The following is a 23510-nucleotide window of genomic DNA, read 5'->3' as shown; positions in this document are numbered from 1 at the left end:
TATTACAAAACATAAAGCATGGAAATAGAAACAGGCTCTGCAAATCACTTACAAGGTCAGCTGCATGGCCAAAGAAGGTAGTAGGATTTTATTTTTTCTTTTTCTTTCCTCTTCTCTTCTCTTCTCTTCTCTTCTCTTCTCTTCTCTTCTCTTCTCTTCTCTTCTCTTCTCTTCTCTTCTCTTCTCTTCTCTTCTCTTCTCTTCTCTTCTCTTCTCTTCTCTTCTCTTCTCTTCTCTTCTCTTCTCTTCTCTTCTCTTCTCTTCTCTTCTCTTCTCTTCTCTTTTCTCTTCTTAGAATCATAGAATCAATCAGGTTGGAAGAGACCTCCAAGATCATCCAGTCCAACCTATCACCCAGCCCTATCCAATCAACTAGACCATGGCACTAAGTGCCTCATCCAGTCTCCTCTTGAACACCCCCAGGGACGGTGCCTCCACCACCTCCCTGGGCAGCCCATTCCAATGGGAAATCACTCTCTCTGTGAAGAACTTCTTCCTAACATCCAGCCTAGACCTACCCTGGCACAACTTGAGACTGTGTCCCCTTGTTCTATTGCTGGTTGCCTGGGAGAAGAGGCCAACCCCCACCTGGCTACAATGTCCCTTCAGGTAGTTGTAGACAGTAATAAGATCACCCCTGAGCCTCCTCTTCTCCAGGCTAAACAGGCCCAGCTCCCTCAGCCTCTCCTCATAGGGTTTGTGTTCCAGGCCCCTCACCAGCTTTGTTGCCCTTCTCTGGACACCTTCCAGCACCTCAACATCTCTCTTGAATTGAAAGGCCCAGAACTGGACACAGCACTCAAGGTGTGGCCTGACCAGTGCTGAGGACAGGGCAAGAATAACCTCCCTTGTCCTACTGGCCACACTGTTCCTGATGCAAGCCAGGATGCCATTTGCTCTCTTGGCCACCTGGGCACACTGCTGCCTCATCTTCAGCTTACTGTCTATCAGTACCCCCAGGTCCCTTTCCTCCTGGCTGCTCTCCAGCCACTCAGTCCCCAGCCTGTAGTGCTGCTTGGGGTTATTGTGGCCGAAGTGCAGAACCCTGCACTTGGCCTTGTTAAATCTCATCCCATTGGCCTCTGCCCACCCATCCAGCCTGTCCAGGTCTCTCTGCAGGGCTGTCCTACCTTCCAACAGATCAACACCTGCTCCTAGCTTGGTGGCATCTGCAAACTTACTGATGCTGGACTCAATGCCCTCGTCCAGATCATCAATAAAAACATTGAACAGGACTGGGCCCAGCACTGATCCTTGGGGAACACCACTTGTGACTGGCTGCCAACTGGATGTGGCACCATTCACCACCACTCTCTGGGCTCTGCCATCCAGCCAGTTCCTGACCCAGCACAGAGTGAATCTGTCCAAACCATGAGCTGCCAGCTTGGCCAGGAGCTTCTTGTGGCAGACAGTGTCAAAGGCTTTGCTGAAGTCCAAGTAGACTACATCCACAGCCTGCCCCACATTCAGCAGGCAGGGAACCTGATCATAAAAGGAGATCAGGTTGGTGAGGCAGGACCTGCCCTTCCTAAACCCATGCTGGCTGGGCCTGATCCCTTGGCTATCCTGTAGGTGCTTTGTGATGGCACCCAAGATGACCTGTTCCATGACCTTGCCTGGCACTGAGGTCAGGCTCACAGGTCTGTAGTTTTCTGGCTCCTCCTTACGACCCTTCTTGTGTATGGGAATCACATTGGCAGCTTCCAGTCTTCAGGGACCTCTCCAGTGAGCCAGGACTGCTGATAAATGATGGAGAGTGGCTTGGCCAGCTCAGCTGCCAGCTCTCTCAGCACCCTGGGGTGGATCCCATCCAGTCCCATGGACTTGTGAGGACCCAAATGACGCAGCAGATCCCTTACTGCTTCCTCATGGATTAGAGGGGGACTGTACTGGTCCCTGACTCCATCCACCACTTCAGGAGTCCAGCTGTCCTGGAGACAACCTGTCCCACTAGTGAAGATTGAGGCAAAGAAGGTATTAAGCACCTCTGCCTTTTCCTCATCCTTTGTCACTACGTTCCCCTCTCTATCTAACAAGGACTGGAGGTTGTCCTTGGCCCTTCTCTTGCCATTCATATATTTAAAGAAACACTTTTTATTTTCCTTGGCAGCCGTGGCCAGCCTCAGCTCCAAGTGGGCTTTTGCCTCTCTAATTTTTCCTCTACAAGACCTAGCAACCTCCTTGAACTTCTCCTGGGACACCTCCCCTCTTCTCCAAAGGTGATACACTCTCTTTTTAATCTTTAATTCCTTCAGCAGCTCCCTGCCCATCCAGCCTGGATGCCTCCCTCATCAGCTCATCTTCCGGCTCAGTGGCACTGCCTGCTCCTGTGCCTTCAGGAGTTCTTTCTTGAAGCAGCTCCAACCTTCCTGGACCCCTTTGTTTCTAAGGGCTATTTCCCAAGGAACTTTCTGAATTAGTTCCTTAAATAGGCTGCAGTCTGCCCTTGGGCAGTCCAGCGTGGAGGTTCTGTTGATGCCCCTCCTGGTTTCTCCATGGATTGAAAACTCTATAATCTCATGGTCACTGGACCCCAGGCAGCCTCCAACCACCACATCCCCTACCAGCCCCTCTCTACTTGTGAGCAGCAGGTCAAGCAGGGCTGCCCCCCTGGTAGGCTCACGTAACAGCTGGGATAGGAAGTTGTCTTCCACACCTTGCAGAAACCTTCTAGACTGCTTCTTCTCTGCAGTGTTTAAGTCCCAGCAGATGTCTGGTAGGTTAAAGTCGCCCACCAGAACAAGGGCAGGTGATCTTGAGGCAGCCTCCAGGTGCTTAAAGACTAATAAATCAACCTCTTCTTCCTGGTTGGGTGGTCTGTAACAGACTCCAGCCAGGATATCAGCCTTGTTGGCCTTCGCCTTAAGTCTCACCCATAATGACTCAACTTGATCATCTTTGATTTCTACCTCCACGACATCCAGAGCATCCCTAATATACAGAGCCACTCCCCCGCCCTTTCTCCCTTGCCTGTCTCTCCTGAAGAGTCTGTAGCCATTGATTACAGCACACCAATCATGTGAGCTATCCCACCACGTTTCAGTGATGGCGACAATATCATAGTTTTCCTCCAGCACCAGAGCTTCCAGCTCCTCTTGTTTGTTACCCATACTGCGTGCATTAGTGTACATGCACTTCAGCTGGGCTGCTGCTTTTACTCCTAGCTCTAGCCTCCCATCCTCAATTCCCTTTGATTTATCTCTGGTGCTGTCATGTTTAACCCACTCTCCCTTCCCTTCCCTTCCCTTCCCTTCCCTTCCCTTCCCTTCCCTTCCCTTCCCTTCCCTTCCCTTCCCTTCCCTTCCCTTCCCTTCCCTTCCCTTCCCTTCCCTTCCCTTCCCTTCCCTTCCCTTCCCTTCCCTTCCCTTCCCTTCCCTTCCCTTCCCTTCCCTTCCCTTCCCTTCCCTTCCCTTCCCTTCCCTTCCCTTCCCTTCCCTTCCCTTCCCTTCCCTTCCCTTCCCTTCCCTTCCCTTCCCTTCCCTTCCCTTCCCTTCCCTTCCCTTCCCTTCCCTTCCCTTCCCCTCTCTTCGCCTCTCTTTGCCTTTCTTTGCCTTTCTTTTCTTTTTTTTTTTTTTTTTTAAATTTGCCATTGGGACTTACGTTCTAAAACAGATGAAATTTAAAAACAAGGAACAAAGACACCTCACTTAATTATTCTTCTGCAGCCTTCAGGCTATGATTTTTCCTACCTGCACTCCTGCAATTTTAAAGAAAATGGAATAGGAATTATGTGAGGTCAGCACTTTCAGCTAAAGTTACCCAATGACATCCTACCACTGAACTTACCGTGAAAGGATTAAAAGTATGTTGCTGGTTCAACATTTATCCTCATGCTGTTTAGTACTCCAATGGTAAAAAACTGTCAGGTGCAAAGAATGTGATGAATCCAAGTTTGCTGTTGTTCTCTGGATTATGGCACGAATATGAGGAAACAGCCAAGGGACAAGGGAGGTTATTCTTGCCCTGTACTCAGCACTGGTCAGGCCACACCTTGAGTCCTGTGTCCAGTTCTGGGCCCCTCAATTCAAGAGAGATGTTGAGGTGCTGGAAGGTGTCCAGAGAAGGGCAACAAAGCTGGTGAGGGGCCTGGAACACAAACCCTATGAGGAGAGTCTGAGGGAGCTGGGGGTGTTTTGCCTGGAGAAGAGGAGGCTCAGGGGGGACCTCATTGCTGTCTACAACTACCTGAAGGGAGGCTGTGGCCAGGTGGGGGTTGGTCTCTTCTCCCAGGGAACCACCAACAGAACAAGGGGACACAGTCTCAAGTTGTGCTGGGGGGAGGTCTAGGCTGGATGTTAGGAGGAAGTTGTTGGCAGAGAGAGTGATTGGTATTGGAATGGGCTGCCCAGGGAGGTGGTGGAGTCACCATCCCTGGAGGTGTTGAAGCAAAGCCTGGATGAGGCACTTAGTGCCATGGTCTAGTTGACTGGCTAGGGCTGGGTGCTAGGTTGGAGTGGATGATCTTGGAGGTCTCTTCCAACCTGGTTGATTCTATGATTCTATGAATACAAAACATCAGCAAATAAGGAGCAAAAAGGTCAGCAGTGGACTGCAACTAGAGTGTAAAAGATTCCCTGCCTAGAGAAGAGCTGGGAATACAGTACTGACCCACATCTTTCTGGGCCAAAGTTTTAATTTTCATTTCTGCCTTCGTTTTATAGGTGAAATAAAATGTGAGGCACCAAATAACAAACTGGACAAATTCACAGGAACTCTTACTCTTCGAGGAGAGAAGTATGCCCTGGACAATGAGAAGATGTTGCTGAGGGGCTGTACCATTAGGAACACAGAATGGTGCTTTGGGCTTGTTATTTATGCTGGTAGGTAGAAAAAATTGACATGTGAACTACAGAGCACAGCAGCACTAGCATGGAAATACATCACACCCAGCCTGCACAAAGGAACTGAGTGTTTTCCTCTTTGGAAAATATGTTTCTGTCAAGTAGAAGAAAATAAAAAAAGGCAAAGCAAAATATTATATCCCTTGGGTTAGCTTTAGGATAGAAATTCTGTATATTGCAGGCAACTGTAATCTTAGGGGGTTTTATAGTGGTCAGTAAGAGAAAATTTGACCCAGATTACAACATTCAATCCCATCTTTATTAAATGTTTTAGTGAGCAGCAGTCTTTTGTTTCAGAAATGCATGCAGCAGAGTATGAGAGAAGTCTTGATCAATCAGTAGGAAAGAATATAAGGATTGACTCAGTATAAGAATTAAAGCTAAATTAAATCTACTTTTGCTGACCTTCATGGGGCCAAATGGAGTCTTTCTCTCATCAGGCTCCCTCAAACTTTTTTACTTTTAAGTGTATTCATTTAAAAAATCCGTCTAATTTCTGTGATTATAATCAATATTGAAATGTCAGAATTATCAATAATATTACTGTAGACCATTATATCTACTGTTTTTTTTTTGTGAGCATAGACCTTCTATTGTTTCTATACTACTGCAGACACGTGAGATGATGTATAATATATCACCAATAACACAGCAGTATCAAGTATTCTGTAAAAAGTAATTAAACCTGAAAGAGAGGATTAATTGTTGAAAGAGATCAGGGTCAAAATCTAGAATTAATAGCTTTATGTGACTCTCTCCATATAATCTAAGGCAAGTGATTCAACCTTTTTGTGCCAAACTTTCCCACCAGCACTGTAAACTGCACGCACCTGCCTTTAAGAAAGCTGTGATGGGTATTTGCTGTGAAAAGCAGTGACGCCTCAGAGAGAATCAGCTTTGAAACAGATTAGCTTAATTACTAGAATTCAAGAGTGTTTTTCATCTCCAGGGCCAGACACCAAACTAATGCAGAACAGTGGGAAAACAACTTTTAAACGGACTAGCATTGATCGGCTCATGAATGTCCTTGTGTTGGTGGTAAGTCTGGTTATATTACCTTCATTTCTTCAGATGTCTTCATCATCATTTCCAGATTCTCCACCTCTTTCATCCGTACAAATGAAGGAATATTAGAAATGTCTAATGATAAATAGAAAAATTACATAATAATTTATTAGGAGCATAAGTTTTGCAGTTCCTCTGCCAGCCCATCTTGCAAACCAAGGCCATTACATCAACATTAAGGATCTTTCTTTTGAGATTTTCATTTGCCCTCCTCTCCCTTGCTCTGCTTTTCTTTCTTTCTTTGCTTTTTTTAATCACTTTGAAGCCTACAAATTACTTTTTTTCCCTAGTAATTTTGTCATTTTCTATTGAAATAAACATTAGCATGTCTCTCTATTCCTTCCAATTTCTTGGCATCTCTGATAATATTGGCATAGGACTTGGTAATTGAGTTTGTTCATTCACATGATGCCAGCTTCAGACTTAACACATTAGGGTAAAATATGAGACATGGTCTCATTAGTACCAGAAACTGATGGTTTTAGCAGCTGGGAAATTTGAGAATACTAATCTCATAAAGCAGGCACTCTCCTGAAACTGGAAAACACATCTGATTTGAGGGTTAAGCTTGTCAGTAGTCTTAACAAATGGAAAATACTTCCAAGCAAAGGTAGTGGTTCTTCTAAGAACTCTTGCAATATTTTACTGCTCAAGTTCAAAGGCACTCAAGGAAGGAAGATGTATACTCTAAATACTGCTTTACTCAATCTTGCTTGAAGAAAAGCTCTTTAGTTTCAGGCTTTTCATTTGGGTGCAAGTTTGTAATTCTTTTCCATTCATATTCCACAACTTTTGGTTCATGATGCTAGGAAGGTGTGGTGGCCAATGTTTCTTCTTCTTTCCTCTTGGCCATGCTGGGGCTAGGATCCATCCACAGGCACTGAGCAAGCCCTGGAGAAGGTGTTCAACAGCAGTCTGTCTGTTCATCACACTAAGATTATCCTGAGCTCTCTCTGCTCTTCTAGGCTTCATGCTTCCATGACACTGGGGCTTATTGCACAAATGTTTCCAGGAGGGCACCGCTCTCCAACCTTCTAATTTCATTCCTGTCCTACTTTTGCCTCTGGATCACAAAAGGTTTTTAAGCAGGCCCAGTGATGTTATTGATGTCATTGAACAGAGGCTGTTGTGCCTCTCTGAGACTGAAATTGTACCAACACAGTGGTAATTAGCTCAACTTCCAGGGCTGTGAAGCAGTGTTCTGCATGTGTGCATTTGCTGTAAAAAGTGCCACAGCATGGAGATCCTCTCCAGGTTCATCTTCAAGGCCTCTTGAGTTCTTGCTCTGTGTACAGTAAGGAAAGTGCCCTTTAGCAACCTTAAACCAAGTGAAAATTGTTATCACCCTCATCAGCTTGTTTTTCTCAGTGTTTTTTTTTCCTTAACACTGAAGAGGGTGGGAAAAAATTATTTGGGCCACTTGCACTCAAATTTTTGCAAGCATTTGAAAAACTCCATAATTTCTCAACTTTCCTTGGCCGTCATGTTATGCTCTAGATGGAGAGAAGGATAAGCTGTGAGAGAGAGCTCTGGGGAATCCATAGGGTACAGAAACAGTGAAGAGAAATACTGAAGAGGAAACCTGGAAGTTAACATTCGGTTAATATCTGCCAAATCTCCTCTCAAAAGTTAAGGGTCCCACCCAGTCTGTTTGGCCTCTCTTCATGAACACAAACAAGATGAGTTTATCTCTTGGCTTTGTTTTTAAAAACTGAGCAAGTTGCAGCTGATTGCATCAGCCTCTGCCTGGATTCTTGTGTACTAATGAAGTCAAGGGTGTGTTTTTCTCTTTTACATCCTTTTAGGGCACCTAACTTCTTGGTGTCTGACTTCTATTCTAAGCACCAGGCTCTTTTCACACCCAAGGGGAGGTGGAACCAGGTCCTTCCAGCTCACTGGGTGGTCGAAGGTTATGAAGCACTGCGAGTAAAAGAGACAGTATATTGCTTTATTGAATTTGGAAACACAAAGCAGCCACAGCTTCCTATAAATAGCTCGTTTTAAGTATAATGAAATTTGTTCCATGTTAACACTTGAAAGGCTGTTTTGTGTTTAATTGTCCATAAAACTTCCAGTGTTTAAGCAGAGTTCACCAACAAATTCCTGGTTAAATATGGCTTTGATGTGTCCCCAAAAGGGTTAATTAGGAGTGATCCTTTCCAGATGGAAACCATAGCTGTTTTTTCACGAGTTGAAATGTTTCTTGAGGCTTTGAGAGAGATATGAATGTTTCTCTAGCAGAGACACACCCATTAGCTCAAGGAATGCTTTTTCCTCCAAAGAGTCCTTTTTACCAGGCTTAGGGGAACATGATTTCATAGAAACAGGGCTGTATTCCTCATCTCTTAAACAGCTTATTGCTTCAAATTCTGGATCAGAAGTCCAGGTTCCAATAAAGAAACTGAGACAGCTTGAATTCACAGTTCAGTAGGAAATGTTTGTCAAAAGTCACCTTCTCTCCTACTCAGTCCTGCAGAGGATCTTTTGCAGGCACTGTAATGGCAGGACCTAGATGGGGAGAGTAGGAAGCCTGTGAACCTGCACAAACCTACAATCAGGTTATTTTCATATCCTTCTCTTGCAGAGCTATGGCTATGATTAGAACACTCTTACACAGTTGTTTCTCTGCACAGGAACTAATCTCCAGGGACGGTGTAAATGTCTTGGTCTTTTGCATTCATCTCAAAGCAAACAGCATGCTAGTGAAGTTTGAGTAAGCATGATTATTACACTAGTCAGTCTGTTAGGGACGAAAACATCGACATGCCAAATGCATATAAAATGATATGTAGATAAAGCAAGCGCAGTCATAGACAGGAGCTGCTGGGCTACAGGAAGTTCAGCTGCTGCCTTGCCCTGTGTGTGTTTCTGTTGCTGAGTCACACACTGAATTTCCTTCATGGATTGCAATATTCTACAAACTGACAGTTTCTAACCTGTGGGGCAGTGAGGAATCATTCAGGGTAGAGTGGTAAGATAGAAGAGCCAGCTGGCTCCTCTGATTAATTTATTTTACAACAGACAAGGTCTGTAGAAAGAAGTAAATTCTCCTATTTGACCAACATATTTACAGAAATACACAGCCTTGTCTATTTTCTCTCTCTACACCTATTGGTTTAGTAAAGGTTTGTGCCTCTCTTACATCACTAAGTCCTGACAATTGTGACAGCACAAACTGAAGTCTGTGTTTACTGCTGGTCACAGAGGTTTAAGAACACTGCACGAAATTCATTGCAAGCAAGCAATTTTGTCTCCATTTCACAAGTGAAATAATTCATTTGGCTTCCCACAAATTAAATAGGAAAGCTGCTTCTGAGGTGGCAAATAAATGTGTCTCCTGAAACTTCGCCCAGCCACCTTTATTTACTTCAGTTCCTTTTTAGCAGCTTCTTGGTATGAAAACTCAGGTCGGTTGGATGTGAACTTGATTCATCAAGCGGTTCAACTCACTCCATAAAAGTATCCTTCTTGGTAATGCAAACAACAGCTTTAGCAGCAATGTTCTATGTTTGCATCTCAATTATTGCTTTTTAAAAAAAAAAAGGTTAATTAAAGGCTTACTGTGAATATTACTGGGTGGCCTTATAAAAATGGTCTAGTATAATGGTTATGCTTGCAAAAGATTTTCTCTTTCTTACTTGTTGTGTTGTGCAGCCTGATGGTTCTGCTTCTTCACATTTTCATTAGGATGTCGGTTGGCTTAAGTTAAATATTTGGAGAAGCCTCTATCAACAGAATCATTTTTATTATTATTTGTCCAGGAAGGATGTCAAGCTAACTTCAGTTTATCTTTCAAATCACCATTTCTACTTTTCAAATACTGGAATTATGTGAACAGATGTTAGTATGATGGAGTTGCCCAGTTTACAAAGCATTTCTGAAAACCAAGCTTACCCTTTAAGAGAAATTCTCAGTCTGTCCTTGCATGTTTTCATCTTTAAATGACCTGGACCAACTAAACTGAAAGTCCTTCTTGGCAGATAGAGTCACACAGTGGTCCTTGTCAGAGAAAATAATGTCTTTTCCATATGCTTCCTTCTGCTTTCTTTCTCCTTCGTTCTTGGAGGACATGTCTGCCTTTTCCACACCTGTTTATGAGTTTGCTGGTTTCTTTTCTTGATACATTCTATGACTGTCAGATATTCATAGTTCTGTAATTCCTGGGTATTATTTAATAATTTCTGCTAACTTCCTTTTTTCCTTCTATTTTTGTATTCCCTTCCAAATTACTGTATTGATATGTTCCTGTCTTCTTTTAATCAGTGTTATGCTTTATGACTTATGTAATGGGTTTGTATCTATTCAGTGGTGTTCCTAAGCAAGTCCCAGAGTTCACTAAGATGTCCCACTTTGAAATTCTCTTCCCAGTCATTCTTCCCATGGTTGTTTTAGGTTTAAGGATATAGGCTTCTCTAAAGTCTAAGGACACACTTCACTACTTAGTGTCTCTTTCCATTTGCTCAAAGGAAATGTAATTAAACTGTGATGGCAGGTACCAAGGCAGCCATTAGTTCTGAGCCAGTGATTAACTCTTTTTTAACCATCAGTATGTTACCCAGTGCTGAACTCCAGGCTGCATAGTGCTGCATTTTCTGTGGTACAAACCATCTTTAGTAATCTTCCAGAAATGGTGAGGAAAACTGTGATACATCCATCAAATGGGCAGAAAAACTGCTCCAGGCAGTTTTTATTCCCAAGTTTAAAGTTAAATATTTGAGAACCTGCGGTTCAACTCACCTCTAATGAGATTTGATGCTTTGCAGCCAGCCGCTTTTGAACACCCTTTTTTAGGCCTCTGCCTGGCACCTAAATCTGCAGCTGTCTGAAGTCTTTTGATTCTTGTGTCAGCCTGTGTAATTTTGTCCTTGATGTAAAAGTGCCATAACTTTGCTGGTTTTCTTCCTTCACCCCTACAAGCAATTTTTCCCCCCTCTGACTCAGGCTGTCCAGCCCAGCGTCATTAGGGTCTTCTGATTAACCTGTGTGTGATGAATTCCTTGTTTCTAAGATGCAATATTTTGCCTTTTTTTCCCCCTTTCCAGATATTTGTATTTTTAGCATTGATGTGTCTTATCCTGGCTATTGGCAATGGCATCTGGGAGTATGATAAGGGATATTATTTCCAAGTCTATCTGCCCTGGGCAGAAGGTGTCCACTCTGCCTCCTACTCTGGCTTTCTCATGTTCTGGTCATATGTGATCATTCTGAACACGGTGGTGCCAATTTCACTGTATGTCAGGTACGTGACAGAACCTCTTTTCATGTTTGTCATCTTAGGAGAGGTTTAGCTTTTGCCTTAGCTGGCAGCTGCATTTTCCCTAGGCCATAGGTGCACCCCCATTGTGGACAATCACACAACCACCACAGTGCTCTTCTTCTGCTGCCTCTGGAGGTCTTCATCAGGGTTGGAGCAAGAACAGGTGTGAGCCCTGGAAGAGGAGAGGATGATTTTGCTGTTAAAGGGGAAATGTAGGTGTAGGATGCTACTGAAGTAAGGCTGGAAACCTGCTATGGTTAGCATCTTGTTCTCTCTCATTTGCACTGCCTATCATATAAAGGGAATGAGATGACTGCAGGGCTCATGTGTGGACTGCCAGATAAACAGGTGTAACCAGGGTGAGGATTCATAGTACTTAGTGCTATATGAGCACTACGAAAATGTCACCACTTCCCAGAAAACGTAGTCATGCATTGGTTATTGCACATATAGGCAAGCAGAGCAATGTGATCATAAGACTTGCAAAACCTTGAGGCTGGGGTACTGAGTGAGTAGGCCTGTATAGCTTATCTGGCACCTAACTCTTCAGACAGCTTTGCTATTGAGACTCTCTTACATGTCAGTAAATATGAGGAGTTAATCCCATTCCTGTCCAGCATGTCAGATGATTAGCAAAGTGGGAATTCATGTCATGTGGGAACTGATACAGCTCTTTGATTGTGCTGAATTACACAATATTGTGGAGCTCTGGGTTGTTTGAGCCACGGCTGTGCTCATCCCCTGGCACCAGGCTCAGCCCAGCCCAGAGCCCAGCTGGAAACTATCCTCATCTGAGTAACCTTCCTGAAACCGCAGTGAGTGAAACCCATTGCCCCTGCCTCACTTTTCAGTCTGAAAATTTCTGCAGCTTTTCAGATAGATTTAAGAGATGTTGGTTTATAAATAAAGGAAAAGGATTTGCTATAAACCTAGCATTGTTTCAGAGAGACCTCCTTCTGCACTGGTTAGCACAGGCCATTTAAATACAATCTGATGAGTAGGTCCTGTTATTACCTTCAAAGTATTCTTCTAATTGCAATCTTTAACAGTAGTGCTGAGGATAGAGATCTTGTCCTTAAACTAATGAACATTCCATCACCTTTGCTTTCTGTTTCACCAGTGTAGAGATTATACGCCTGGGTAACAGTTTCTACATTGACTGGGACCGTAAAATGTATTACCCACTGAATGATACCCCAGCTCAGGCTCGTACAACTACACTCAACGAAGAGCTGGGGCAGATCAGGTACATCTTCTCAGACAAAACAGGAACTCTCACTCAGAACATCATGTGTTTCAACAAATGCTCCATCAATGGCAAATCCTATGGTATGTTGTCTATTTGCTTTATTCCCTGAGTTTTATTCCATTATATTCCTCTTGGTCCGCAGAGATTAAATGTGATCTCCAGAAAACAGAGTCTTGCAGAAGCTGCAGTGGCAAGTGCATCATTTGCATATTTCAGTGTAATTTTCCTATCCTTTGTTTCCCTTTTTTTGATATATATATATATAACATTGCTTTCTTTCCTCATTGACATCCCAAGTGAAAAACCTGCACCTCACTTTTTTTTATCTTTTTTTTTCCTCATTGTTTTTTTTTCTCTCTCTTTTTTTTTTTTCCCCCTCTTTTTTTTTCCCTCATTGGTCCTGTTTTAATACATCTGTACTCAAAATTTCTGGGTTTCATTTATTTGGTTTTGTTTGTTTGCTTGGGTTGTGGGGGGTTGGCTTTGTTTGTTTTTCTGATATCACTACCTAGGTAATCGCAGACTTTTGAGGTATTATTGGCATGGTTACCTAGGTATTGCTTACCCTGCAAAGCATGACATATAACTCACACAACTAACTCCCTTCTAACCACTTGTGCAACCAGCCTCTTGGGGTTATCTGCAAATTTTGCCAGCTTCTCACACTTACATGTCTCACACTCAGCAATTCCTCATGTCGTCAGCAGTGGTTTTCCACATCCTATTGAGGTAGCTGAACCTTTGCACAGCAGATAGTCAATGGACTGATGATTTGTCATTAGTCCTGACATATTCCACCTACCAGAGGAGAGAAACATTTGTGGGAAAAATGGGAAGGAAAAGTGGTTAGCTTAGCTAGGTCCTATCATTCATTGTCTTAAAAGGTTCATTTATTGTATGACCCCAGATCAATTTTCTTCACACTGCTCAAGAAATGCTAACAGTTCAGAGACTGACTAATTGATTAACATCACTAAGTTCCCCCAAGAAATTAGTCACTGCTTATTCCTAGAGAGATGCTTGTTTTGCCTGTGTCAGACCTATTGATAGACGAGTGTGTTGGTTTGTTTTGTTCATCTGTTGGTTTGTTTTTCCAGTGCTATTGGCTGGATTAATGAAAGAAGTTATTTCTTCCTATAAATCTTGTTTTGTATATATCTAGCCTTAAGCTCTGTGGTAAAGGGTTGGACTTGACGATCTATGAGGTCTCTTCCAACCTTGGTGATACTGTGTGACACTGTGATACTACTACACCACCATGCTAGGCTATGTCAGTGCTGTTAAACAGTTTGAAGAATATTCAGTCTGTTCATTCGTGTGTCCCTCTTGACTTCTCCAAAGTGGCTGTCACCATTAACAGCTAGAGGATATAGGTTCATGAAATGAATGAGAAGTATGCAGGAAGAAGCAGACAGTTTATTGTTTATGGATTTCTAAATGATTAGCTTCCTCTTAGGAATGTCATTCTTTGGATTTGCAGCTCAAGAGCATTATGGAAAGCCATGCCAGGGGGATAAATTAGTTCTGAGGACAGGGAAGGTACTCCGCAGGCTTGCACTTCCCATTAGATAGGAGGTGTCCAAAAGCTTCTTGGTTGTGGTTTCCTAGGTTTCAAATGGTGTGTAGTTCCCAAGAAAGATGAGTCCTGAGTTTCTTCTATACCCTCAGGGCTTTTGTGTGGGAGTACCAGTAACTATACTTCATTGACAGATGAGGTTGCTGGTGCAGGTATGGATCAATTAATCATATAGTTCACTGTATTTCAATCTTATTTCAATGAAATGTCAAATCTGTCCAGGCTGGGTACAATCTAGACTTTCTAAGTGATTTTTTTTTCCCAGGCAGAAGTTTCAGTGATGTGTCTTGCATTTCTGTGAGCAGCTCATCAGTTCAGGGAAAATTAGGACAGCAGCATTGTTACTCAGACACAGGAAGAATAGGTTTTGCCCAGTCCTTTTCTGTGATTGTTCAGGGACTGTTGTAAACCAAATATGAATGAGGAGCTGGCTTTTATCTTGCATTCCAGAGTCAAGAATCACAGAATCATAGAATCAACCAGGTTGGAAGAGACCTCCAAGATCAGCCAGTCCAACCTAGCACCCAGCCCTAGCCAGTCAACTAGACCATGGCACTAAGTGCCTCAGCCAGGCTTTGCTTGAACACCTCCAGGGACAGTGACTCCACCACCTCCCTGGGCAGCCCATTCCAATGCCAATCACTCTCTCTGCCAACAACTTCCTCCTAACATCCAGCCTAGGCTTTCCCCCAGAACAACTTGAGACTGTGCCCCCTTGTTCTATTGCTGGTTGCCTGGGAGAATAGACCAACCCCCACCTGGCTACAGTCTCCCTTCAGGTAGTTGTAGACAGCAATGAGGTCCCCCCTGAGCCTCCTCTTCTCCAGGCTAAACACCCCCAGCTCCCTCAACCTCTCCTCATAGGGTTTGTGTTCCAGGCCCTTCACCAGCTTCGTCACCCTTCTCTGGGCATGTTCCAGCACCTCAACATATCTCTTGAATTGAGGAGCCCAGAACTGGACACAGCACTCAAGGTGTGGCCTGACCAGTGCTGAGGACAGGGCAAGAATAACCTCCCTTATCCTACTGGCCACACTGTTCCTGATGCAGGCCAGGATCCCATTGGCTCTCTTGGCCACTTGGGTACAAAAGAAATTACCCCCTGAAAGCACCTCCATCTCCTACCTAGCACTACAGCTTTTCTGGGTTCAGCTTGACCCAAGTTTTCCTTCCCCAAATGTCAGTCACTTTTTATGGTAACTGCTTTGTGTTTCAAGCATCTACCAGCCTCTGGATTTTGTCGTGGATTAACCTAGAAATTAATTGATATGAATCATCAGTCTACAGTGCCCATGTGACAGTATTTATGCTTACAGAAGCTTTTTAATTAGATAGCAGCTTCAGAAGACTTTAACCCATTTTTGTGATAGAGAAGCTCAGAGACTACACTTGTCTGGAGTTTGTGACTATAACCTTAATCTTTCCTGCTTGTAGGTGATGTGTATGATATGTCTGGGCAAAGGATAGAAATAAATGAGGTAAGTACTCGAGTGCTGTGATGATCTGTACATTCACTGAACCTGCCTGCCTAAGTGCTAGTGGACACAACCCACTCAGGTGTAGCTCTTGCTCCTGACTCTGCAAAAGCTGATGTTCTGGATCCTGACAATAGCAAATCTCAGGGGACTGCCAGTATTGAATTCCTTTCCAGTAAGCCTGATTTAAACCTGGAAGTTGGGTAGCCTGAGTGCCCACTCTTCCCTCAGTTTCACATGCTTCCTGGTGTATGCACAGCTCCTTTTGAATACTTGGGCACTGAAGTTTGTTGGAAACTTGGATAACTGTGAATTTTACAATACTTCACCACTAATTAAAGCTATGGTGGGGCGCCAGTGAGTTCAGTTCATATTGATAATATGGTTAGCATCCAATTCCCAATATCTGGACAGTGTAAAAATGTCTGGGAGTGTAAAAATGAGTGACTTCTCCCTTTCTGCAGCCTTTGCTTGCCAGCACAAACCCACGTCTTGCATTTCTGAAATGTCTGAAGACTGCATGCAGTAATCCAAGTAACAAACAGAAAGATGATGATGAAAATCCCACTCTCTGTTCCAGTGATTCATTTCCAGGCCATTTAAAACTTACTGAAACTGGCTCTTTGTGATGAGTGCTGTACCTCCAGATTGCCCTCACTCAGCCAGCAAAATGCAAAGTATTGGCTTGCTTGGAGACACATGCTGGTCTCCTGCCAACCAGGTGCCAGGCATCTCCTCCTGCCCATGGAGATGACAGGAGCAGAGTCCTGCTGTCCGCACATCCATGGTGCTGAGTGCCTGGACCTTGCTGTGCTGATGAGGGGCCAGTGCTGTGTCTACACTCTTGCAGCAAGTGCTCAATGTTGACTTTCAGAGGTCAGAAGGATGACTTCCACCCTGGAAACTCTGAGTTCATTGGGGATGGCGGGGGAAGTCAGAATCATCTCAGGCAGAGATGATTTTTGGCAGTACATTCCTCTGTAACACATCATGCTGTGAGCTTGTGGCCATTTTTCCAATACATTCCCCTCTGCTTGGGGCTCCTTGTTTTTAGACACAATGGGCAGTGAAGCTGAACCTTTACATCACATATCTATCGTATTTTCTCCTTATCAGGATATATTTCTTGCTTCTGGTGAACAGAGTGGAGAACACAGCTTTTTTGACTGTTTTAAATTATGCTTCCACACTATCACAGACAGGCACTGGCATCATGAGCATGGTTCAATAGTGAACTTGGAAGCATCAAAGTAATAGTTTGACTTAATGATCTCAAAGGTCTCTCCCAATCTAAATGATTCTGTGATGCCTCCAAGCAGGCTGTGATGGTTTGGGCTGTAATCCACCCCCCACACTTTTGAATTTGCCCCAGCTAACTCAGAAAGGATCCAGGAATATAAATGAAGCTATTTATTTACAGCTAGCAGAATATACAAGCAGATATTTACAGTATATACAGTTATAGACAGAAATATACAAGGAAAAGTAATACAGAAGCACAACTCCCCTCCCAGAAACCTGAGTCCCCAGGAGGGGCTCTCAAACCACCCCAACACCTCCCCCTGCCCTCTCAACCTTACCCCAAATCCTGAGAAAAGAATAGTGGTGCAGCCAAGAGGTTAAGAAGGAAGGTTAGTGGCAGTGAGGTTAAGGAGATGTGGCTAGGTCTGAAGACAAATGCAGTGACACAAAATGGAGAATGTTATCTAATGTTTTACTTCTTGTTCCCAGACTTCTCAGTGGGACTGTGAGAGAAGAGACACAACCATTGTTTTCCTTTTCACAGCCTATTATCTAGTTCTTTTCACCAAAACATTCTAGCTTGCTTCAAACTGGCACACAGGCACACATTGAAAGAACACATTCTTTAGTGCAGAAATCCTTTGGCAGGATCTTGTAGGAGCATTTGCTGTCATACAGAGTGACATTCTAGCTAATTAAGTTCTCAGCCTGAGTGATGCTCTGAAAGGCACCTCAAGTGCCCATCCTCTCCTGTGACTAAGTAGCTTTAATGATCTCCCACTTAGACTCATCAGTCTCTGACATAAATAACCATGCAGGAAAACGCCCTTTGTAAACGTAGGGAAGAGAGAGGATCTGTTATGGGCAGGCTTTGGTCTACATGTGAGAGCTCCACAAATAATGCCAAGCTGTATTTTTTTTTTTTTTTGCAGAACACAGAGAAGGTTGATTTCTCATACAACCCACTAGCTGACCCAAAGTTTGCCTTCTATGACCACAGCCTGGTCGAAGCTGTGAAGATAGGCGACGTCCCAACGCACAGGTTCTTCCGGCTGCTCTCGCTTTGCCACACAGTGATGCCAGAAGAGAAGAAGGAAGGTGAGGACTGTTGAAGGCAGCAACCAGACTGAGTGGTTATGTTCACCCTGCAGCGTAGTATGTCTTCAGCCCACGAAAGCTGTTATTACTGATCCTTTTGCCTTCCTGATGACATTCTGTACTATCTGTAATATGTGGCTACTCATAAATCAGTGTCTTTGGAGATGACACACGGGGACAAAAAGGGCCAAGACCTCCACTCCCTGTGTGGTTTTGTGGTGGAGCTAACACTGCTGCAAACACCACAAATGTAGAGTGTGGAAATTGCAGTTGCCACAGCTTCCCTGAAGAGGCAAACAGTTTGCCCCACTCCTCTATTCCGTACCAAGTCTTATAGAGCAGAGTACAGAGCACCTTTCTACTGGATACTCATTAGCTCCACTTGTCCAGTGTTCCCACAGATACTGGGTCAATGACTACAGGGTCCAGATATGATGAAAGCTGTGCTTTAAAGGTTAAAACCATTAACTGACACTTATAAGGTGAAAACCCTGATGAGGAAGATATGTGAAGCTATAACTAGAAGTGGTTAAATGCACCAGAAGTTGTCCTCTTAGTGAAAACTGTTGGCACTCCAAAGAGAGTGATGAAAAATCCAAAGAGATTGATGAAAACTCCAAAGGAGGGCAGATGGGACTTGATGGACATGTGTGAACAAAAGGTGCATTTAGGTACTGCACCTCTGAGTATAGACACAGATGTAATATCTCTGAAGGTGTATTTGTTTATTCTCAGAAACAAGGCTGCTTTTGTTTGATTGGTTTTGTTTTGTTTTGTTTTGTTTCATTTCGTTTTGTTTTGTTTTGTTTTGTTTTGTTTTGTTTTGTTTTGTTTTGTTTTGTTTTGTTTCTCTTGCATGCCAGGTAACTTGGCTTACCAGGCCCAGTCTCCTGATGAGGGAGCCCTTGTGACTGCTGCCAGAAACTTCGGGTTCGTGTTCCGGGCTCGCACACCAGAGACAATCACAGTTGTGGAAATGGGAGAAACAAAAATCTACAAACTCTTGGCTATTCTTGACTTCAACAACGTTCGCAAGCGGATGTCTGTTATTGGTATGTTCACTTCGCTTCCTTATTTCCCTCCTTTTCAGGCTCCCAACTCTTCCCTCATTCTGCTCTGTTGCCTTTCACAAGGAGACCTCCCTTGCAATGCTTTCTGAATAACATTCACCTCCAAGCACTTGAGATGAGCTGCCTTGACTTTTCAATAGCACAGCAACAGTCCTAGGTAAATATTTAACTTAGGCAGGTGGAAGAACATCTTAATGACTGGACCACAATGACAGGGCACGCTCTTAGAATCATGGAATCGACCAGATTGGAAGAGACCTCCAAGATCATCCAGTCCAACCTAGCAACCAGCCCTAGCCAGTCAACTAGACCATGGCACTATGTGCCTCATCCAGGCTTCTCTTGAACAACTCTAGGGATGGCGACTCCACCACCTCCCTGGGCAGCCCATTCCAATGCCAATCACTCTCTCTGACAACAACTTCCTCCTAACATCCAGCCCATACTTCCCCTGGCACAACTTGAGACTGTGTCCCCTTGTTCTCTTGCTGCTTGCCTAGGAGAATAGACCAACCCCCACCTGGCTGCAGCCTCCCTTCAGGTAGTTGTAGACAGCAATGAGGTCCCCCCTGAGCCTCCTCTTCTCCAGGCTAAACACCCCCAGCTCCCTCAGCCTCTCCTCATAGGGTTTGTGTTACAAGCCCTTCACCAGCTTCGTCACCCTTCTCTGGGCATGTTCCAGCACCTCAACATCTCTCTTGAATGGAGGAGCCCAGAACTGGACACAGCACTCAAGGGGTGGTCTGACCAGTGCTGACTACAGGGCAAGAACACCCTCCCTTGTCCTACTGGCCACACTGTTCCTGATGCAGGCCAGGATGCCATTGGCTCTCCTGCCCACCTGGGCACACTGCTGCCTCATCTTCAGCTACTATCCACCAGTACCCCCAGGTCCCTTCCTGGCTGCTCTCCAGCCACTCTGTCCCCAGCCTGTAGCACTGCTTGGGGTTGTTGTGGCCAAAGTGCAGAACCCTGCCCTTGGCCTTGTTCAATCTCATCCCATTGGCCTCTGCCCACCCATCCAGCCTGTCCAGGTCCCTCTGCAGGGCTCTCCTACCTCCAACAGATCAACACCTGCTCCTAGCTTGGTGTCATCTGCAAATTTACTGATGCTGGACTCAATCCCCTCACCCAGATTATCAACAAAGACATTGAACAGGACTGGGCCCAGATGTCAGACACCTCTAAAACACTTTCTTTGTTTTTATGGAAGTGCTGTGAATCCCAAGTGGCTCAGTCTGGAATTGGTAACATTTAATTTCCTCTTCCTCATAGTGCGGAGCCCAGAAGGTGACTTGACTCTGTATTGCAAAGGGGCTGACACCATTCTTTATGAACTGCTTCATTCATCCTGTGACTCTCTCAAAGAGGAGACCACAGAACACCTGAATGTAAGTGTTTTCTTCTGCACACCTTCCCTACATTTGATAGTTTTCTCTATTCCAGGTATGAAAACGTACTTAGACCTGAGGAAAATAAAAACCCACACAGATTTCAGAAACAAAGCCTTAACACCATTTTTAAAATTATGGAGTGAAAAGTGAAATTAATTTATAAAGCCTTATACTTCAAATCAGTTGTCTAAGCATGGGCAGCAGATGCCTTCTGAGCTTTACCAGGATATCTGGACATGGATCGCAAATACAGAGCAGATGTGGATTCCTCATGAATAGGAGCTGGAAGCCATGCAGGATATGTGAAACACATTAAATGGTACCATGCATCTCTGTTTTGGCAACTAAATGCCATCCAAGTCTGCTGTTTCTTTATGACATTTGCACCCGCAGCATTCCGACATACTTTGGACCCAAATAACTCAGGTGACAGGTAAAAGGACACAGAGCCATTTATCTGTTTGAATGCAATTAAGATCTGCCGTGATTGAGATTCAGGAATGCTCAGTCAGAAGGGACCAGGCAGGTGCTGAAACATCCTCTTTATCAATAGGTGGCCAAGAGAGCCAGTGGCATCCTGGCCTGCATCAGGAATGGTGTGGCCAGCAGAAGCAGGGAGGTCATTCTGCCTCTGTACTCTGCACTGGTTAGACTTCACCTTGAGGACTGTGTTCAGTTCTTGGTCCCCCAGTTTAGGAGGGACACTGAGATCCTTGAGCGTGTCCAGAGAAGGGCAATGAGGCTGGGGAGAGGCCTTGAGCACAGCCCTACGAGGAGAGGCTGAGGGAGCTGGGATTGGTTAGCCTGGAGAAGAGGAGGCTCAGGGGTGACCTCATTGCTGTCTACAACTACCTGAGGGGTGGTTGTGGCCAGGAGGAGGTTGCTCTCTTCTCTCAGGTGGCCAGCACCAGAACAAGAGGACACAGCCTCAGGCTGCACCAGGGGAAATTTAGGCTGGAGGTGAGGAGAAAGTTCTTCCCTGAGAGAGTCATTGGACACTGGAATGGGCTGCCCGGGGAGGTGGTGGAGTCGCCGTCCCTGGAGCTGTTCAAGGCAGGACTGGACGTGGCACTTGGTGCCATGGTCTAGCCTTGAGCTCTGATGATCTCACTTGGTGATCTGTGAGGTCTCTTCCAGCCTTGGTGATACTGTAATACAGACTGAGGACATGAGCAGACAGCGTGCACCTGCAGCCCAGAAGGCAAATGGCATCCTGGGCTGCATCAAAAGATGTGTGGCCAGCAGGTCCAGAGAGGTGATGCTGTCACTTGGCTATGATCTGGTAAAACCTCACCAGGAGTACTGCATCCAAGTCTGGAACCCTCAACACAGGAAGGCCAGAGACCTGATGGATTTGATCCAGAGGAGGGCCAAGAAAACAGTCAGGGAGTTGGAGCAACTCTACTATGAAGACAGGCTGCAAGAGATGGGGTTGTTCAGCCTGGAGAAGAGGAGGCTTCAGGGAAACCTCATAATGACCTTCCAGTATCTGACTGGGGCCTACAAGAAGGATGGAGAGAACCTGTTTACAAAGGCCTGCAGCGATAGGATGGGGGACAATGGCTTCAACCTAGAGTAGATTTAGGCTGGATGTTAGGAACAAGTTATTTACCATGAGGGTAATGGAACACTGGAACAAGTTGCCTGGGGAGGTGTTTGGGGCCCCATCCATGGAGATATTCAGGGTCAGGTTGGACAGGGCTCTGGGCAACTTGATCTAGTTGAGGATGCTCCTGCCTACTCCAGAGGGGGTTAGACTATATGACCTTTGGAGGTTTCCTCCAACTCAGTCCATTCTATGATTCTTCTTTCACATCATATATGGGCATTTGACTGGGTAGCAAGGAAAATGCATCACTCAAATTTGTGGCCTTTTATATTGTTAATGGTTGTGATGGTTTGGGTGTTGCCCGCCCCCCACGCTTTAGAAATACCCAACTAGACTCAGCAGGCTCTGGGAATATAAATGAAGCTATTTATTTACAGCTAGCACAATATACAAGCAGTTATTTACAATATATACAAATATATACAGAAATATACAAGGTAAAAGGTAATATAGAAACACAACTCCCCTCCCAGAAACCTGAGTCCCCAGGAGGGGCTCTCAACCACCCCTGCACCTTCTCCCTGCCCCTCTCAACCTTACCCAGTCCTAAGGAAGAATGGAGGTTCAGCCAAGAGGTTAAGAAGCAAAGGTGAGTGGAAGGTGAGGTTAGGGAGATGCAGCTCAGCCAGAGCCCAGCCTGAGAGAGTGACAAAATGGCCAGAGTGTTATCTAATGTTTTGCTTTCTTCTTCAGCAAGAGTCTGAGGGGAGTAGACATCACCATTGTTTTCCTTTCACAGCCTGTGATCTAGTTCTTCTCACCAAAACATTCTAGCCTGCTTCAAACTAGCACAACAGTGCACACTGGAAGGTGGTTATTCACATAAGGCCATATTTGGGCCAGCATTTACTCCCCTCTGTGACACCAGATGCTGTGGTACAGTTGCAGAGTTGGAGATAAAGCTTTGCCAGTGGAGTGGTGCAATAGCAAAATCATCTCTGCTCACTCCCTGGGAGAGTCAGAGAAAGCTGCTGGTAAAGGAAAGGGCAGAGTAGAGCTGTGGATGTGGCCTGTTGCTGATGCAGCTTTACTTCGAGTGTGGACCTCAGGTCTCACAAATGGATCTGTATTACTCCACTGAGCACTGAGATGTATACCATCAATCATAACCTAAATCATAACCCTCAAAATGTTCAGCTCAGGTCCAAAATTCAAGGCTGTGTTCAGTGTTTATTTAGGTCTTGCTCTTCTGAACCTTTTGTTGAGACATACAAGCCTGGGGAAAAAAAAAGCCTGGCTGGTTTATATAAAGCTTTGAGCCAGATGGCAGTGATAAAGTGGTCAGGGAGTAGTTTTCAAAAATTACTCCAGGGTTTGTGGTCTAAGATGTGACCTTTTTCACCTCTCCTCTGCAGACCTTAGCCAAGAAGATTTTACAGATAGGCACCTGCTTTCTGAGGGTACTGTGTAAGCCCAAAAGGGCAGACTGTTCTTTGACCTGTTCTGCCTTACCACTGTCTTGCAGGAGTTTGCTGGTGAAGGTCTGAGGACACTCGTGGTGGCCTATAAAAACCTGGATGAAGACTACTTTCAGGACTGGATCAGGCGTCACCATGAAGCAAGCACTGCCATGGAAGGACGGGAAGACAAACTGTCGGAGCTATATGAAGAGATTGAAAAAGACCTAATGGTTG

General features: G+C 44.7%; 1 protein-coding gene across 1 annotated transcript in view; it reads left to right on the top strand.

The window, feature by feature from the left end:
- Positions 1–23510, top strand: part of LOC135173319 (phospholipid-transporting ATPase ID-like) — a 112884-nt gene that overhangs the window by 52247 nt on the left and 37127 nt on the right. The window contains exons 10-18 of the mRNA XM_064140131.1: positions 4662–4820; positions 5791–5879; positions 10949–11145; positions 12284–12492; positions 15423–15466; positions 17638–17803; positions 18667–18855; positions 20149–20264; positions 23342–23506. Of these exons, the coding sequence (XP_063996201.1) occupies positions 4662–4820; positions 5791–5879; positions 10949–11145; positions 12284–12492; positions 15423–15466; positions 17638–17803; positions 18667–18855; positions 20149–20264; positions 23342–23506 (1334 nt within the window). The remainder of the gene's footprint in view (positions 1–4661; positions 4821–5790; positions 5880–10948; positions 11146–12283; positions 12493–15422; positions 15467–17637; positions 17804–18666; positions 18856–20148; positions 20265–23341; positions 23507–23510) is intronic.

The sequence above is a fragment of the Pogoniulus pusillus genome, chromosome Z (assembly GCF_015220805.1).
Source record: "Pogoniulus pusillus isolate bPogPus1 chromosome Z, bPogPus1.pri, whole genome shotgun sequence".
Classification (NCBI taxonomy): domain Eukaryota; kingdom Metazoa; phylum Chordata; class Aves; order Piciformes; family Lybiidae; genus Pogoniulus; species Pogoniulus pusillus.
Note: the sequence above shows the minus strand (reverse complement) of the source record. Positions and strands in the feature narration are given on the sequence as shown.